This window comes from Blennius ocellaris (assembly GCF_963422515.1).
Source record: "Blennius ocellaris genome assembly, chromosome: 2".
Classification (NCBI taxonomy): Eukaryota; Metazoa; Chordata; class Actinopteri; order Blenniiformes; family Blenniidae; genus Blennius; species Blennius ocellaris.
In genome coordinates, this window is record NC_137651.1 from 28,874,417 (window position 1) to 28,893,411 (window position 18,995).

General features: G+C 44.5%; 1 protein-coding gene across 1 annotated transcript in view; it reads right to left on the reverse strand.

Annotated features, from left to right (window-relative positions):
* Positions 1 to 18,995, reverse strand: part of pitpnm3 (PITPNM family member 3) — a 68,005-nt gene that overhangs the window by 23,954 nt on the left and 25,056 nt on the right. The window contains exons 4-8 of the mRNA XM_080512943.1: positions 12,661 to 12,850; positions 10,540 to 10,662; positions 8,785 to 8,966; positions 3,643 to 3,806; positions 1,307 to 1,477 (exon numbers count right to left, since the gene is read on the reverse strand). Coding sequence (XP_080369069.1) covers positions 1,307 to 1,477; positions 3,643 to 3,806; positions 8,785 to 8,966; positions 10,540 to 10,662; positions 12,661 to 12,850 — 830 coding nt within the window. The remainder of the gene's footprint in view (positions 1 to 1,306; positions 1,478 to 3,642; positions 3,807 to 8,784; positions 8,967 to 10,539; positions 10,663 to 12,660; positions 12,851 to 18,995) is intronic.

Here is an 18,995-nt window from a genome sequence, read left to right on the forward strand (position 1 = left end):
TCTGGGTGACATGAAGCGATGAAAAAAATAAAATAAAAATCACACCACCTGGGATCGAACCCAAACCTGTTCCCACAGAGCTCTCGTGCTTCTGTCAATCCTTATATATCACTTATATATGACAAAATCATAAAGTGTTATGGATCGATGTTATCTCGGACACACGTTGAGTCGCAATACTTTTTTGAGTCCGTCATATATAAGAGACGTTCTTACAAATTTATTGTCAGGATTGACATAAGCGCAGGCACTTTTTTTTTTTTTTTTCATTGCGTGCCGTCATCCAGAGGTCAAGTTTCCACGTCCATTTGACGTCCAGGAATACGGAAGAGGATTAGGGCCACTGTGGGGGAAAAAAACCCTGAGTTCTGACTTTTTTTTCTCAGAATTCTGACTTTGAAACTCAGAATTCTGAGTTAAAGTCAGAATTCTGTGTTCAAAAGTCAGAACTCTGAGTTTAAAGACAGAATTATGAGAAAAAAGTCAGAATTCTGAGTTAAAAGTCAGAAGTCTGAGTTTAAAGTCAGAATTCGAGGCATCAAACAGTGGGAGGAACAGATCTATTTTGATTCTGCTTCTTTTGTAACGAAACAGCAAATCTAAAAAAACCTCTGAAGACGTTTATTTTCCTTTAATAAAACATCCGTTAAAGGCGTTAGGGAAACGCTCCACATCAGTCGATCAATCAGCTTCAGGTCCAACTGAAGAAACCCACAAAGCTCCTCCTCCTCATAAACAGGTTCATTCCTGTAGGATGTTGCGCAGCCGTCAGTGATGAGTCCTTGCCCTACTTTCTCTCGGTGTAGGTGGATGACTGCTGTTTGGAGACGTGGGCTAAACTATGCTTCGGATAAATCAGCGGCTCATTAGGGGCTACAGCCCGGGCATCAAGGCGGATCCCTGCGGTGCTGGAACACAAATAGCGGGGCGATAACTCAGTCGGGGCGTCTCATCCCCGGAGCGCAGAGTAAAGCTGGAGGTAAGGCAGAGCAAGGCCGCCGGCACAATTACAAGACGAAGCCGGAGGCCTCATCCCTCACATGTCGTCGTTTCCTCTGCAGGGCAGCAGCGCAATGACTCCTCGCGCCTCACAATGTGTCTGGGTCCTTACCCGTGTGCAGCCACGAAATAAAAATAGATTTTATTGATAGATTAGACTGTGACGTTGAAGGTCTACTGTCAGGACGTTCATCCCGAATGAGAGGAAGTGATGTGATCCTGCTCAAAGAGACTTTAGCAAATAAAGCCTTTCGCTTAAGTAATGCAGTTGAATGAGTCACGAGTGTCAGGTCACCACGCCACCTACCTATGAGCATGGTGCGTCCGTCCCCCAGGGGGTAGCGCTGGTAGCGCGGCACGGCGAACGGCGGCAGCTTGTGGAAGAGAGGCTGCAGCAGAGGCTCCAGCCGGGAGGCCGACGGGTCCGAGGGGTAAAACAGGTTGAAGATCTGAGAGCAGGCGGGGTGGAGCTGGCTCACTGCAGGAAACACAACCAGCACTGTGAGCAGGGGGAGCCCAACCACATCCGTCTTACCCACAATGCATCATCTGATAATGGCTGCTCAAGCTGGGATACTAAGGCTGCTTCATAATCGTCCCTCCTATCTCCTTTCCTATCCACTTTTCCTTAAAACCATGGATGACGTCACAGGGTTAAGGAAAGGTGTTAGGAGGCTTCCTAAAGGAGTTAGTGAAAGGTGTTAGGAGGCTTCCTAAAGGAGTTAGTGAAAGGTGTTAGGAGACTTCCTAAAGGAGTTAGGAAAGGTGTTAGGAGGCTTCCTAAAGGAGTTAAGGAAAGGTGTTATGAGACTTCCTAAAGGAGTTAGGAAAGGTGTTAGGAGACTTCCTAAAGGAGTTAGGAAAGGTGTTAGAAGGCTTCCTAAAGGAGTTAAGGAAAGGTGTTAGGAGACTTCCTAAAGGAGTTAGGAAAGGTGTTTGGAGGCTTCCTAAAGGAGTTAGGAAAGGTGTTAGGAGACTTCCTAAAGGAGTTAGGAAAGGTGTTATGAGCCTTCCTAAAGGAGCTAGGAAAGGTGTTAGGAGACTTCCTAAAGGAGTTAGTGAAAGGTGTTAGGAGACTTCCTAAAGGAGTTAGGAAAGGTGTTAGGAGACTTCCTAAAGGAGTTAGGAAAGGTGTTATGAGACTTCCTAAAGGAGTTAGGAAAGGTGTAATGAGACTTCCTAAAGGAGTTAGGAAAGGTGTTATGAGACTTCCTAAAGGAGTTAGGAAAGGAGTTATGAGACTTCCTAAAGGAGATAGGAAAGGTGTTAGGAGGCTTCCTAAAGGAGTTAGGAAAGGTGTTTGGAGACTTCCTAAAGGAGTTAGGAAAGGTGTTATGAGACTTCCTAAAGGAGCTAGGAAAGGTGTTAGGAGACTTCCTAAAGGAGTTAGTGAAAGGTGTTAGGAGACTTCCTAAAGGAGTTAGGAAAGGTGTTATGAGACTTCCTAAAGGAGTTAGGAAAGGTGTAATGAGACTTCCTAAAGGAGTTAGGAAAGGAGTTATGAGACTTCCTAAAGGAGTTAAGGAAAGGTGTTAGGAGACTTCCTAAAGGAGATAGGAAAGGTGTTATGAGACTTCCTAAAGGAGTTAGGAAAGGTGTTAGGAGACTTCCTAAAGGAGTTAGGAAAGGTGTTATGAGACTTCCTAAAGGAGCTAGGAAAGGTGTTAGGAGACTTCCTAAAGGAGTTAGTGAAAGGTGTTAGGAGACTTCCTAAAGGAGTTAGGAAAGGTGTTAGGAGACTTCCTAAAGGAGTTAGGAAAGGTGTTATGAGACTTCCTAAAGGAGTTAGGAAAGGTGTAATGAGACTTCCTAAAGGAGTTAGGAAAGGTGTTATGAGACTTCCTAAAGGAGTTAGGAAAGGTGTTAGGAGACTTCCTAAAGGAGTTAGGAAAGGTGTTATGAGACTTCCTAAAGGAGTTAGGAAAGGTGTTTGGAGGCTTCCTAAAGGAGTTAGGAAAGGAGTTATGAGACTTCCTAAAGGAGTTAAGGAAAGGTGTTAGGAGACTTCCTAAAGGAGATAGGAAAGGTGTTAGGAGGCTTCCTAAAGGAGTTAGGAAAGGTGTTTGGAGGCTTCCTAAAGGAGTTAGGAAAGGAGTTATGAGACTTCCTAAAGGAGTTAAGGAAAGGTGTTAGGAGACTTCCTAAAGGAGTTAGGAAAGGTGTTAGGAGGCTTCCTAAAGGAGTTAGGAAAGGTGTAATGAGACTTCCTAAAGGAGTTAGGAAAGGTGTTAGGAGACTTCCTAAAGGAGCTAGGAAAGGTGTTAGGAGACTTCCTAAAGGGGTTAAGGGAAAGGCGGTCAGGTTGTGACAGTCAATAAATGAAATGAAAGAAATGACAGTTGAGATTGTCAGTGTCACAAGCGGCGGAGATAAAAAAAAAACAATAAATGGGACTGAAAAGTACAAACGTAAAAAAAACAAAAAACTTTTATTAAACTTGAGCTAGAAAAGGCAGCAACCTTTCAATAAATGGAGTTAAAAGATGACATTTTATCACTGAATACTGAAAATATGAAAGAGGGCTAAACGACGAGTCCCGCTAAACCCCCTCCCCAAAAAAAATCAATCCACTTTTGTTAGGATTTCGCTGAAAAGACAGGCTGGAGAAACGAAACGGGACAAAAAGGTGCGTTCGATTCTTACCGTGAACGGCGGGCAGCACGGTGCGCCTCATGGCGAGCACCAGGCCCAGCGGGCAGCCGAGCAAGAAGCAGTCCGACACCTCAAAGTCGAATCGGCCCGGGTTCAACACCAGGCTGGTGCTGCTGCCGCCGCCGCCGCGCACCTCCACGCCTTCCTTCAGCAAACTGTGGCAACACACATTAAACACTTCGTTATCGCTGCGCCGGCCAAGCAGCCGTCTGCCGGCACTTCGTGCTCACAGGCTCACCGCGGCAAACCGTGCTTTTTTTTGGCGACATTTATTGATTTCGCAGTAAAACGAGGCCGTGATGACGGCGCCATGGTTACGTGGCCACGTCGAACCATTAATGAACTGACATTAATGTCTCACATAATCTACGAAGTGGGGACAGTAGAGGAGCGTAAGGAACCCCCCCACCCCCCCTGCTGGACAGTCTGAGTTACTGCACGCACATAAATATGAAACACCGAAAGCCAAAGTGACCTTGACCTTTGATAATTTTTTTTTTTGTCACCAAATTGATGAACAACTCAAAACTCACACTGACAGAAAGTGACAGTCAACTTCATTAAAGAGCCGGTAAAGCCAACAACGTTTCTCGCTGTGAGGAGACGAGCTCAATGGGTCCCCTTCAATTTTACAAAGCCAAAGTTCAGGAGCGCTGCAGGATTTCTAAAAGCCATTTTCACAACACATGAAAGCACTGATTTTTAAAGAAAAATGTTTTTAAATATTACTATGCAAAAAAATTAAAGGCGTGTTTCACTTTTAATAATTTGACCGTTGATCTTTTTTTTTTTCACTTTATTTGATCAGTTTGATAATAGATTTTATCTATTTTATTTCGATTTTGTGGAGTTTTGACTGTAAAAATGTGCTTTTAGGGCCCCGGAAAGTCGAAAAGGTTTGGGAAACGTTGCCTTATTACTCTGTCCTCTTCAGAAGAGTCTGTCTCGACTGCGTCGGGGCAATTTTGGGACAAATTGGACTAATTTCCAGTCGACGGGGCAAAAACAGAGCGAGACAGATGCTCAAACAAGCAATTCAGTGTCGCCGACTTCACCTCATTTGCTTATTTTTAGACAGTAAGAGGAAGAAAACGCATTCACGTACTGGGAGGATGGTGCAAACTCCACCCTGCAGTCCCTGACAGGACTGAGCAGCCTGTCGTCAAGGAAAACCTGCAGACGGACGTATGCATACGACCGTATTTCAAAGGAAAGATTGTTTCCTTCAGCCGGCAGCTGAAATGTCTGCACACCGTGAGTCACTGTTTAATTTGCTTGGTCCTAAATCCACCGACGTGCCGGTTCGTTGTTGTTGGGTTTTTTTTAACAGTGGGGGGTCGTCGTGTGTCTGTATGACTCAGCCTCACAGGTTGCATCGGGTGAACTACCGAGCAGGCCAACGTTTCCTCATTAGGTCTCACGCAGGGAGAAAGGATTAGGCAACAATCTGCAGACACACTGGAAAAGCTAAATCAATAGTGCTCTGATTGCTTCCTGCGTCTATTTTGGGATTTCATCTTCGTTCTCGTCGTGAGTTTCACTCCCTGAACCGACCGTCTGCAATTTTTGCGAACGATACAACATGGTTTCCGTCTCTCACAATGTCACTGGTACCGGGTCTGAACCACGATAGACTCTCACGTTGCATTCAGGCACGACAAGAGAAACGTGGACAAACTCAATTCATACTCCCTCTGTAAATCATCTTTAATGACATTATTAACCTCTTATTACATTTCGGGTGTTATCAAAAACATTTTAATTACATTTCCTGCTCAGCATCTGTGTTTCTTATACCACCAGCTATGACATTTCAGGTTTTATCAACCTTATATTTTACAAGAGTTTGGGGTAGCTGTTCCACATCAGGCTCTGACGAGCCCAGTTCTCGCAGCACTTGATCAGACTCTCCAGGGTTTTTCAGGAAAGTTTTTAAAGTCTGAGCATAATCTCAAAGACAATTTAGCCCCATGGCCAGAGCAGAACAACCTGGAGACTGACAACTGGGAGGATTACTAACTCAGAACAGGGAGATTCAATAAGTGAAAGGTGAAGGAGCTCCAGCAAGAGCAGCGTCTGGGAACTGATGGGCTCCTGCCTTCAGTGTCTGTGATGGTGCAGAACCCAGTGGAGCTGGTTGCTTGAGACGAGTCGACATGGCAGTTGCCCCCCCCCCCATCAGAGCCCACTAAATTCACCTGCACTGCCGAGACTCGCTCACTAACTGGCACAAGCAGGCTATTTATAGTTCGGCGGAGGCAGGTGGGGCAGTCAAGCTGCAAATATTGATAAAGAGCAGAGCGCAGACGGGCCGACGTGACCCAGACAAACCTGGAACACAACGTGAACCAAAATATACTGATCCACAAATGCTGCTGGGCAGCAGGGAAGACAACTTCCAAACTAAGGGCTTTATGGTGTTTATAGTACATATATACAAATAATAATGTGACGTTTTCCCCCATGTTTTCATGTGATTGTGTACTAAGTGTGCACTCAATTTTCTGTATTGTGCTACCACAACATTTTGATAATAATATTAGTTCATCAACCACATACGAGACGATCTCACTACAATTGCACAATTTTTTTCATGTAATATTCTTCTGTGCATGCAGTTTATCTGTACATTGAGCAATAGCAAACAAAACGATTATATCGAAAGGGATATTTTTTTCTTCCTTGGAGGATAAAATATAATAATTTGTAATATAACCTTTTTGTCTTTGGATGCTTCGCTGGTATATGTGTAAGTTATCAGCTGGTTAGCATAACTTTTATATTTATAATCATTTATAGAAAAAAAACCACAACCTGGGCCAAACATAAGATTTTATAAGCTTTGTCAGGAAAGTAGATCAAATTTACTTTTGGACACATAAGAACCTGATGCTTCAAGTTATACGTGTCGAAAACACTACATGATGAGGACCAAAGCCTTTTTCATAGGATGTAGAGTCACATTAAGCCACGAACTGGGGAAGCGAAAAAAATTAATTGTTAATTTCTTGAACATGCTGCGTTTGTTATTGAGACTCAATCTAATAATTACTGGAAGAACTGATACAACACACAAACGATGAAATTCAACTTTACTGCTAAATCTCCATGAATAAACATTCTCTAACTCCAGGAAGCTTCTGCTGAATAAAAAGTATAAACAATACGTTGAATTATTGAGTTCATCCGTCCTCTCAGGTACCACAGAGGAGATTTTCTTGACGGTTGTGCGACAGAGAAAAGCTTCAGCGACGGATACGAGCGCAGTAAATCTGCCCCGAAGATAAAAGAGTCACCAATCAGAGGCCTGACCGAAATCCAGCGGAGGCGCCGGTGGATGAGCGCTTTACAGCCGGATTCCAGGAGGTTGCGACTGAAACGCGGATGTGAGCACGAAATCCTCCGAGCTTCAGCGACTCTTTGATGTTCAGTAACGTCTCTATATTTGATCACACCAGAGTCCAGTCCAAAAAGGAGCTTTCAGCTGAATCTGGTTCAGTTTCACGTTATTAGAGGCTGCTTGGAATATTCTGCCACATAAGTCCTATAACGACGTTAAATAAACCAGAACCTATAAAATCAAGAAAAGAGTCATTCGGTCTGTTTGGCAGCTTAATGACCATTCAGTCCGACACTTTTGGACACGCCAACATTTCCCCTTTGTACGATTCCACAAAATCTAAATTTTTAGAAACCCAAAGAAAAAACAAACATTTTGAAGAAAAATAAATTCAACTGGAAGACATTCAATGTCCTCAATGGGTTTTTTTTGGATGCTTTGAGTGCTGCATCGCTGACCTTTGATCTCAACGTTCAGATCACAGTGTTTAGTAGTGACTCTCATCGCTAAACGATTCTGTCGGCACAGTTTGGACCTATAGGCACTATGTTCGACACCCCTGGTTCAGATTTTCCATCACATTGTAGTGACAGCAGAGTCCAGTACGTCTGTGAATGTACCCGGAACAGGGTTCACTTTATCAGGACACCTTGATGACGTCACTGCTGTTAAACCATTATTCTCCCACGTATAAGGATTGTGGGGCAGCATGATCTGGTCTCCTTTGGCAAAGGAAGCATCAGTGTTTCCTAGGCTAAAGGAGGTGCTAAAGGAAGCATCAGTGTTTCCTAGGCTAAAGGAGGCTCTAAAGGAAGCATCAGTGTTTCCTAGGCTAAAGGAGGTGCTAAGGGAAGCATCAGTGTTTCCTAGGCTAAAGGAGGCTCTAAAGGAAGCATCAGTGTTTCCTAGGCTAAAGGAGGCGCTAAAGGAAGCATCAGTGTTTCCTAGGCTAAAGGAGGTGCTAAAGGAAGCATCAGTGTTTCCTAGGCTAAAGGAGGCTCTAAAGGAAGCATCAGTGTTTCCTAGGCTAAAGGAGGTGCTAAGGGAAGCATCAGTGTTTCCTAGGCTAAAGGAGGCTCTAAAGGAAGCATCAGTGTTTCCTAGGCTAAAGGAGATGCAAAAGGAAGCATCAGTGTTTCCTAGGCTAAAGTAGGCTCTAAAGGAAGCATCAGTGTTTCCTAGGCTAAAGGAGGCTCTAAAGGAAGCATCAGTGTTTCCTAGGCTAAAGGAGGCTCTAAAGGAAGCATCAGTGTTTCCTAGGCTAAAGGAGGTGCTAAAGGAAGCATCAGTGTTTCCTAGGCTAAAGGAGGCTCTAAAGGAAGCATCAGTGTGGAAGCATTTAGCCTCCTTTCCTTTGCCTAGTGAGAATGCCAGCGCTCCTTATCATGGCCCCACCACTAGAGAAAGTTTCCCTTGAGTGCCCTATGTGGTGAGGAGGGTAACTGCAGATCAAGAATCCTCAGGCGGAAAAGGGTCAAGGGTCACAGGAAGAAGAAGTACCGCTTCTCGTAGATAAATTCCGCATCATTTTTTCTTCCTGCATCCTAACAGTTGGGGGGGGGGGGGGGGGGGGAAGAATGGCCAGGCCAAGTACAAACCGCCTGGTAAACATATTTTTGCTGCTAAATACTCACGTAAACTACGACCTCATCCTGTTCGTCACCATGCTGGCCCGTCGACCGGCAGTCGGTAAACATCATTTATTGATAGTGCGGCTCTAAATATTTGCTGGTCAGGAAACCTCCTCTGCATTATCCTCACAGTGTGTGACTTGTGACCCCCCCCCCACCCACCTGGGAAAAAAGCTGTGCTGGCCAGTGGACGAGGTGTCTCCGTCGTACGAGTCGCTCTGCTTGCGGCTGAGCGAGGGGCCACCTTGCCCGTCGTTTGGAGCCGAGATGTCGATGTTGCTCTTGCTCAGCCGCTTGCTGGAGCTCAGGCCCGGGCTGGACGGACCCAGCAGCCCCGCGTTGTCCTGCAAGGAAGCAGAGGAGGAGGCTTCAAACTGCACCTCCAGCTCGCCGCAGTGACTGCAGCAGGAGAATAGAACGTTTAAAATGAACTTGCCGACTGGTACCCCAGTCATAATGGCGATCGTGGAAAAGTATCAATAAAGTACCACAAATAGTGAAAAACAATGAAGAAATACCCCCCCCCCCAAAAAAAAAATCAATAAAGTACCAGAGTTTATATTATTATTTATTCTATTCTACCTTCATTTCACCCGGTTAATTGAGGGCTGCTTCTCCTTTATAATATCGACCTGATCAAGAGGCGGCAAACAACGGAACAAGACACATTTGCAGTAAATCACACAAACGACACCACGATATTGTGAAAACGGAAAGACGTGTTTCTCCAGAGCGACACTCGTGACGTGACCTGAAAAGAAATGTGTGAAAAAGTGTCAATACAGTAGCAGCTGCACTCTTGCATCAGGAAGTGACACACAATATGATCGGAGTTCATGTGTTTTAATGCGAGAGGGAGGAAATAACTGTGTGTCAGCCGCAGTGAGTTGACTGTAAACCGAGTGTGAATGAAGTGGAGCCGGAGGAGAGGCCGGGGACATAATGGGCTGAAAGAGGGAGTTACGTAACACTTTTAACACGACAAAAGACCAGACGAGCTGCTTCACAGCGGCGCTTAGATCACAAACATCAAATCCATATGAATGTCATCCAGGTACGTTGCTTTTCACACAGGTGATTCCTTGTGTGTGTGTGTGTGTGTGTGTGTGTGTGTGTGTGTGTGTGTGTGTGTGTGTGTGTGTCGGAGTTTCTGTTTATGCGCCATGTATGCCCCTCTGTTTAAAGTGTGCATCTGGAAACGCTTCGTTTAGAGGGGTGAATAGCCCTCCGCCTCTGCACAGTAGTGAAATGGGACACCCCTCAGACTCTCGTGAATGTGTATTTCAAAGGGGTAGGGGTAAGATGAAGGGCTGAGGGGGAGAATTGGGACGCAGTCTTAATATAGAAGACGGAGTTGTCACGAAGACATTTCTGCTGGTAAACGCCCACATGGAAAGAACCTATATGAGGATATACAGTATGCGCATATATGAAACCTATAAGCAGTTTATATGCACATATATGCGTATATATGCCACATATAGGCAAAATTGAGGTGCATATATGTGAATATACAGGCCATATAGGTCTCCTGTACTGCTTCCTTATTTCCACATATATATATAGCCCATATCTCACTTTGGCAGCTGCATTATCAAGGCAATAACTAAGAACTAACTGAAAACCAATTATACAAGAAGAGCATATAGGTATATATATGCACACATATATACGTGCATATATGTACCTATATAGGTGCCGGTATGTACGTATATGTGTACATATATGCGCATTTATCTGCATATTATATAGGAAAACGGCCAATTTTATATATGTCACATATGATAAAAAACCTATGTCAAAACCTATATTAAAACATATATGTTTATGTAGGTTCTTTCCATCTGGGCATGACGTGATGAGCCGAGCGATGCTCCTGTGTGTCGTGGCGACGTCGCTCCCACGGCGAGCTCCTACCTTCAGGCTCTCGCTGCTGTTGTTCCTGCTGCTGTTGTTGGGGCTGCCGGGCCTCTGGTGGTTACTGAAGCACAGCGCGTCGAAGCACAGCACGCCGCCCACGCAGTCGCCCATCAGGCATACCTGCTCCACAAAATGTAGGATTTATAAACGCCCCGCTGCACGGGAGCTGCATAAATGACATCTTGAAACGGCAGGGAAAAAAATTAAATTAAAAAAAACCAAAACCTCGTTTTCCTTCTGCGTTTCCATGTGGGGTGAAAAAAAAGAGAGATGTTTTTACTGTGTTGATATTCCAATCGACTCTAATCAGCTTCACAAAAACTAAGGCGCTTGACTGAGAAAGAAAACACAGACGAGAGACGAGTTAAAAGCCTCCGTCGCTCGTATATAAATCCATTTTCTCTCTACATTTCCTCAAGTCATATCTTGAAAAACACCTCAGATGGCACACAGACATTTCAAATCTCAATTCCCTGAAATATCCATGCAAAAGAAATCAAATAAATAAAAATTGTGTGACTATGGTAAACATTGTATTCAACATATATGACATTTAATTAGTTTGGTTTTTTTGTAACGTTACTAAAAGCAAAATAATGCAAAAAAAAAAAAGGGGGGGGGAATCCTCTTGAAATTATAAATCAGAAAAATATTTTTCTTTACTATTTATACTTATGAGTCAAAGTAAAACCAAAAAAATATAAGAATTCAAAGTAGAATATTTCCTAATATCAAATATTTATACAAATGTTTGCAGGTTTTTCACCTTTTTGTGTGTTAATATAAAGATTTATATTCAATGGAATAAATCAGAACTTTTTCGTTTTAATAAAACATAGAAACCCTTTCTGACACGCGAGAAGAATTAAATATGTTCCATTATTAGAAATATCAGCTAAGAGTGTGTCCAATGAACAGAGGTAACGTCAGTGATTATTATCCTCGTCATGTCTTTTTGGTTTGTTTCTGATTTAACGTTCATGTCGCTCCTTTAAAGTCCGAGTGAAATGAAAATTCGACCTCCAAAACACTCTGGCTGTCGCTTCTAGGGACATTTTTTATGCTAACTGGCCCGAAGGTAAAATGTTAAAACACGGCAATCTGCGAGAAAATAGCTGATAAACGGCGCTATTTCCTCTGCTGGGCGGAGCTTCTGACACTAATAGAGTGACATCACTAGTTGTGCACACGCCTATGTTGTGTTTACATTATGGAGGATCAGAGTTTTGACCACGAAGAGGATGAATTTAACCATATTTCATCACCATCATCATTTCAAACCCAGTGATTGATGAAGAAGACACAGAAGGTGGTTCTGCCATCGGTGACCCCGTCTGGAACATGTTTGAGGAAGCAGAAGACGCTTCGTCCTCCATTCGTCCTCGTCTCCTCGCCTCAGCAGCCGCCAGTTTTCACCTTTGAGGCTTTGAGGCTCCTGACTTTTGGCAGAACGACCGGCTTCCTGGATCATGTCGAAGAGCTTTTCTGACTGGAATCACCGAAGATGAGTCCAGGTGTTACTTGATCGTCTACTAGCCGCCTGAGCTAGCCTCTCCCGCCGCCTGTACTCCTTTTCTCCTCCCTCTGGTCTCTTCCAGGCTCAATCTTTCGTCATGGCTCATAAAACGCCTACTTATAACTTCAAAACACTGTTAAAACTTGGATATTTAAGAGGGAAACAAGCCGATATAAACACAACAGATCGAGATCTGCACAACTCGTGACGTCACGCCCACGAAGAAGGATTCCCCCCGACTTCCTCGGCTGGAGATTCAAAATTCAAATAACTTTGTTATGCGACAACAGTGGTGGGGCAGAGTCGGAGGAACCTTAGAAGTAGTACCCCAACTATCGTTTTTTGCAAAGTAGTGTTTTACATTTCACTAGGACTTTAAGTGTGTGACAACAGAGAGTATTGATAGTTTTGCTGCAGTAGTTCTGTTGTTTGAAGCTCAAGCCTGAATCCCCACAGAATATAGGTTATCATAACTCCAGCAGCCTTCAAGAAATACAGATCTGAACAGAATCGAGATCTCTGAAGTCCCAAAACTTGTCGCTGATCAAATCTCGACTCGACTCCCAGACCAGCGGCAGCGTCCCTCCTCCCGCTCCACTGACCTGACCCGTGAATCCCTGTCCGTCCTCCGACTGCAGGAAGCCGCGGTAGACCTGGTTGGCCCGTTCGATGACGGTGGCCACCGCGTCCTGGTAGCGCGGGGAGACGATGGCGAGGAGGGGGAGGGCGGCGAGGGGCAGGTGGTCCACGCTGCTGGACACGCAGCTCTCGTCGTAGCTGTACGGGTTCAGGCTGGGCGGGGAGCAGAGGAGCGGCGGCGTTAACGGAAGGACGAAGGAGCCACAGGCCGACAAATGCTTCGGACAATCGCTTGTGTTTTTTTTCTTTTCTTTTTAATGATTCCAATTCGTTTTCTGTGCTTCTTACATTTGATCGATGATAATTTAATCTTCTCTGCAGAGGAATACATGTGTGACGTGATTATGCTTTTCCATCGGTCATTTCTCAAGGACGTGTTAAACCATGAGGTTGTAATGATGTTATTAGTAAATAAACGTTCTGATTTTAATCCGCCTGTGTGTATGGTGCTGTACGAATACATTTTGATTGGTTGTTAATCCCAGACTTTACATGTACCCAGTTTAAAAAAAAAAAAAAAAAATACAGCTATTTCCCTCTAAATTTAAAAAAAATATATAAATAAATCTTCATTTACACTGAGCCACATATGCAGCTGGTTCAGAGCTGCTATGAGCAGCCAGACCTGTAGGGGGCAGTGTAAGCAAGAAGCATGAAGCCATGATAGCCAATCAGAATCCTGGAAAAAAAAAAAAAAAACGGAAGTCATGAATTGTGACGTAAATATCCAGATACACATGGATTTTACCCTGTGGGTGGAGTTTTCAGGAATCATGGATTGTGGTGAGTTGTAGCTGCGTTTGTGTGTAAATGCACCCAAACACAAAGAAATATATATATATTTTTTTTCATATACCCAAGTGCGTGTAAATATGGCCTCACTTTGGTATTTGCACGATGGATATTTTCAACCACCTTTCAGCTGAAGTAACTTTTGTCTTTATGACCTAAAAATCCTACATTTTCTCGACAATCCCCTCGATGTGGCGCCCGACACAACCACTCAGACGTGCTGGAAAATAAAAGTTAATTGTTGCTTTGCTGTCCGGCGAGAAGTTTTGAAGAGTGAATAAAAAGTGAATAGTGCCAGTCGGGATAATAATAAGAAGAAGAAGAAAAAAAAAGAAAAAGAAAAAGGTCATTAGCAGAAAGTGATTAGCTAATGAGCAGCACCTGGGCCCAGTGGCTGCCGGTTGTCAAAAGGTTGGCTGCTCTGCACACTTTCCTCTCACTGAGCTTCAATTAGAGCTGGAAAATAACTAATAAAAAAAAACCCACTCAACACAAATGCTTTGCCTGCATGTCTTTGTTTTACGCAGGCTAATTGTTCACTGGAGGTCTGCACGCTGTATTTATTATTTGCTGCGAGGTAATGACTTGAAGCCTCTTCCCAGTGGCTCGGCGTGTAGAAATGAAGCCCCGTTTTTCAAGATGTGAAACAATAAATGGGCACGTGTACAGTTACTTGGCGTGACGGGTCGACAGTAGGATACAGAAAATGAAATGTGGCGCCACGCAGAAATGTTGAATAGAGGTTATTAAACCCCTCGTTTTGCACAGCCGAAACTTTCAGCGATACAATTCCACATTCCGCAAGCAAATGAAATGTCTGCATCGGAGGGCAGTTATTGGCGTTCGGCACCTGCGTGTGCACGTCGTTCACGCAACGGGCGGCGAGACGGGTCATCAATGACGAAATCTGCAAGAACAAGGTGTGTTTTTAAGAACTTGAACCAAATCAAGACAAATCTGCCCGGCCATGTTTCTACATGCAGCTTGAAATGTCAGCCACAATCAAATTAAATAAAGGAATATTTTAGTTTACTTAAAGTGCATGGACATTTCACTAAATAAACCAGCCACGAAGGTAGAACATACTGGATCTTCTAAATAATCAAAAATGTTCTGTTTCTGGCTGATTTGTTTGTGTAAATGAGGTTATATTTTGATTGTAGCCATAATCGGTTAAGAAGAAGAAGAAGAGGAAGAAGAAGAAGCTCCTTCCTCCCTGCAGATTTGTAGGCGAATGGAAAAGCTTTGCAATATATTCTGCATTACATGAGCGTGCACAGAGAGCTGCCTACTGAGTGAACTGTTCAGCTCTGAACGTTCTTCCTTGTTTGTCGGCTGCTTGTTTATGGAGTTTTGGTCCAGAGTGAGTAAGAAGTCTCCATTTCATTAGAGGCTTGTTAACAGCCGCTGTTCTCACACACACCCATCCAGAACCGCTTTACTCACCTGGAACTCCAGAGTTAAAAAAAAAAAAAAAAAGCCCCCAGTTAATATTCTGCACACGACTCCACCTCTAAAACTTGGGTCACGAGTCACGAGGCAGGAGCAGAGGTTCAACACCTGCTCAACAAATGTCCGCTGAGGCACAATCACAATTTCCGCTGCATAATAAATCACCTAATTATGCAAGAAGATAATTAGGATTATAACCACCGAGCAGCAAATGCCCCCCCCCCCCCACCTCGACAAAAAAAACCCAAACTGATTTACTTGTGTTCTGATTTATTTGCCGTGGCAGTTTAGAGTGCTCCTGTCCTCGAGGGCGGCGGGTGATTGTTGGCGCTGCATCACTGCTCACATCGTTAAATGTGTTTGTCTTCAAATTCGTGCAACAAAAGCAGCCGAACTCCTCCTTGCGTTCATCTTGAACGCTGGGATACTTTAGACCGGGGGTGTGGAACACGAAGTCCCGGGTCCATTCTCACCCCAGTGTGAAAATGAACTAAAAACAAAAAAAAAAGAACTTTTATTCACAAGTGTGTTTAAAGTTGTGTTTGTGGACAAACAACAGCAATGAGAGGAGTTCAGAGTGGGTCCGGCGGGGAAACGTCGGAATTGGAGCTTTACCATGGAAACGAAACAGGTCGGAAATGAGTCACGGTGAGTAGAACTCAGAAGTGGGTCGCTTTTCCCTGCAGAGCGATCGAGAACCCTAGCCCTTCGCAAAATCACCCCCCCCCCCCCCCCCCCCCCCCGATGTTGGATTTCACGGCGTCGTGCAGCAGTGGGTTCAGTTTCAAAAAGACTCGACGTCCATTAAACGGCGCGGAGATGACAGATGAGTCCCTACTTTTGGCTCATTGAAGCAGATCCTTGAGTGGCAAGAGGCCGTCGGTGAGAGCTTGTCCTCGTTATTTAAAGAGACGAGTCGGTCCCTCATAAGCGTCAGTATTAAAGATGATTATAACGTATTTGATACTTCTTGATTGACAGCGGTCGGACTGACGCGTCGTTACAAAGTACGTCCCTGCAAACAAGCGTACCCATAACTCATATGATTTCAGAACCAAAAGAACATTCATCACGTTGACACTGATTGCCGCATTCCTCACAAAACACTCCCGCAATGACACCTATAGGCGATCAATTATGCCCCCCCCCCCCCCCTCTTACGGTAACGTGAGGATGCAGAGATCCATTAACAACGGCGGGGAAAAGATACAGTCGAGGTGAGGCGATTAAACCTCGAATCAGCCTCATCTCACGCTGCATAACCTTGAAATAGGCTCCATTACGCTCCCCTGCAAACCCTCTCGCCTTTGGCGATATAATACGAAGTGCAGAACTCGGATGTGTGTCACATTCCTGCTTAATTGCTGCCCCCCTGCATTCCTAAACGGCTGCCGGAGCGCCGCACCGAGGCTTGCGCCATTAGCGTGGCCGGCTCCGTCCTCTGCAGAGTCTCAATTAGAGCGAGGGGGCTAGAAATAGTGGTGTTCCGTCCCCAAGCTGCCTCCGGGTAGAATAATGAGCCTCCACCTGGCGGAGCCGAGGTCACAAGCTGGGGAGACTGACAAGCAGACTTCCTCCTACACTTTTATCCCACCCGACAAAAGAAATGGTGCGATGCGGTGTCGACTCGTCCGAAATATTACATTTGTGTCTCCAAGACAAATGCATAATAGCAGGAAATGTGTGTTTTCCTCTTTTTAAAGCCGTGACGGATGAAGCGCGGTGACGGACGGAAATCAATTAGCGGGGCGTTTCACCGCCGCCCGTTAATTGGACGCGATGCGGCGTGACAGCGCGCGCTCGGTGGCCTCTCGCCAACGGGGTTCCTGCGTGGGACGCGTTTGCGCAGAGGGTGTTTACGGATCGCACGTGTCGTTCCTTCTCCGGCGCTCAGCCGCCGGACGCCACGTTCATTATCGCAGCGATAATGATGGCGGGCGCCCCGGCACATGGCGACGGCGGCTTGAAAACATGTCTCCTTCTCTCCGCGGGGAAGGAATCAGCAAGCGCTCAGTCCGTCGTGGCTTGTTTGTGTGAAAGTTAAGTCCTTGGAGGCACTGAGAGGTTTCGCCACCTCCGCTCCGTGGTGGGACCGTCAGCCACGTCATTACCCGGGAATGAGAGCAAATTAACCACACGGCAGTCGTTCCCGTTCCCCGCGTGGCTGCGTTTTCTTCAGATTGTTTATGTTGGCAGGCGAGTAAATGAGTCCCTGCACACCCACACACCCAACACTGTCATTAGAGCAAACACCGCTCACTGGCAGAAGTGGGATTGAGTAAGTGTTGTGTTTGCGTTGCGGCGGCGGCGGCGTGCATGAACGCCCACCCATGTGCACACATTGGGAGAGTATGTTCAGGACCCAGAGCCATCTGGGCACCAAGTAGGGTTCGTTCCATACCACTGTGGAATGAAAATACAACATCTCATTGTTGTCGGGGCATTTTCGACAAGCTGTTGAGTCTGTCAGACCAAACAAAAGACCTCACTGGGTGTAGACAATCAGGCTGCGGCCAACATATTATGGCAGATATACAGAATATACTGCGTGAGCCGCGTACGTGTTGGCAGACTGGAAATTGCTGAATAGATCAGAGTCGTTTTAAAAAAAATTTTTTTTAACAAATGTCAAAAGCACTTAAGCTCATAATTCGATCCCGTTAGATATATATGATATATATGATATTGTGGCAGGACGAAGGATGAGGCAGAGCTGAATCTTGGAACACGTGCTCAAACCCCGCCCCTTTACCCATAGTTCCTTTGGGTGAGAGGCCTGGATCGTAGCAACGATGATTCAAGACGACAAGAGTCCAAAAACATTAGAGAATTACACAAGAATGAATGATGCAAAGAGTGCAAAACGTGTGTTTTCATCATGTCGTTGTGAAAACTATTAAATATTTTACCACACATACCTTTAGAGCTGAATTTATTGTAAGTATAACGGGGGGGGAAATGACATGAATAAAATAAGCTGTAACAGTTGCAGACTATGTACTATTCTGCATAGTCTGCAACTGTTACAGCTTATTTTAAAATGGGAAAGGGAAAATGGAACTATGTGGTTTTTCAGTTTCTTTAACTTCAGTTCAACAGACAACAACAACAAGAACAATAGTAATAATAATAATAATAATAATAATAATGATAATGATAATAATAATAATAAACATAATTAAAATAATAATAAATAAATAAATAAATAAATAAATAACTAAATAAATAAATAAAGCTCTTTTTTTTGCTCGCAGCCTCTTTCATCGGCTCTGATTCTGCCAGTTTGGAATTTCAAGTCGGCTCCATTGGGAGTTTTTCTTAAAACTGGCGAGTTGCTCAGGTTATCGAACTGAAACATTAATTGGCTCAAAGGGATTACTTTCACGTACATTTCTTTCAATCTTTGCAATGGTTCGTGTTGTTGTATATATTCATGTGGTTCAATGTTTGAAGTTTGAAAAATAATGAGCTGCTACTTTATTCTCACAGAAGCATTTTTGTAAAAGAAAAAAAAAAGAAAAGAAAAGCTGAGGTTTAACTAAAACTATGAGCACTGTACTCAATTTGAATGGAGCCAAATTAGCTTGTTGGGGGCTTCAACAACTCAAGGGATTTTATGAAAATCTGACTCGCCCTGCTAAAGGACAAAATAATATCTTTTTAAAAAGCAATGATGAATAATGTGGCGATTACTCATTTACATGTTACCGAATCTCTTTGATTTGACCACCTCATTGGTTAAATTATTCCCTAACCTGGCACTACTTGATGATAGAAGTCGTCTTCTTCTAACTGAAGGTAGATTGTGGATGTGTGGGCGTCAAGCGAGCGAGACGAGCCGCGGTGACGCCATTCTGGTCAAGCCCAGTGGGATCAAGCTGAATGCTGCTGTTAATATTTCATCCGTGGACGCGGTAAAAGCCGATGAGCAGCTCCACCACTCACGTGTGCTTACAGGATTCCTGCTTCCAGCTCACGCTGCCGCGGCAAATAGTGACGGTTCACACACAACATCATCCTCGGCATATAATTGTAGAGCGGCGAAGGCCGGGTG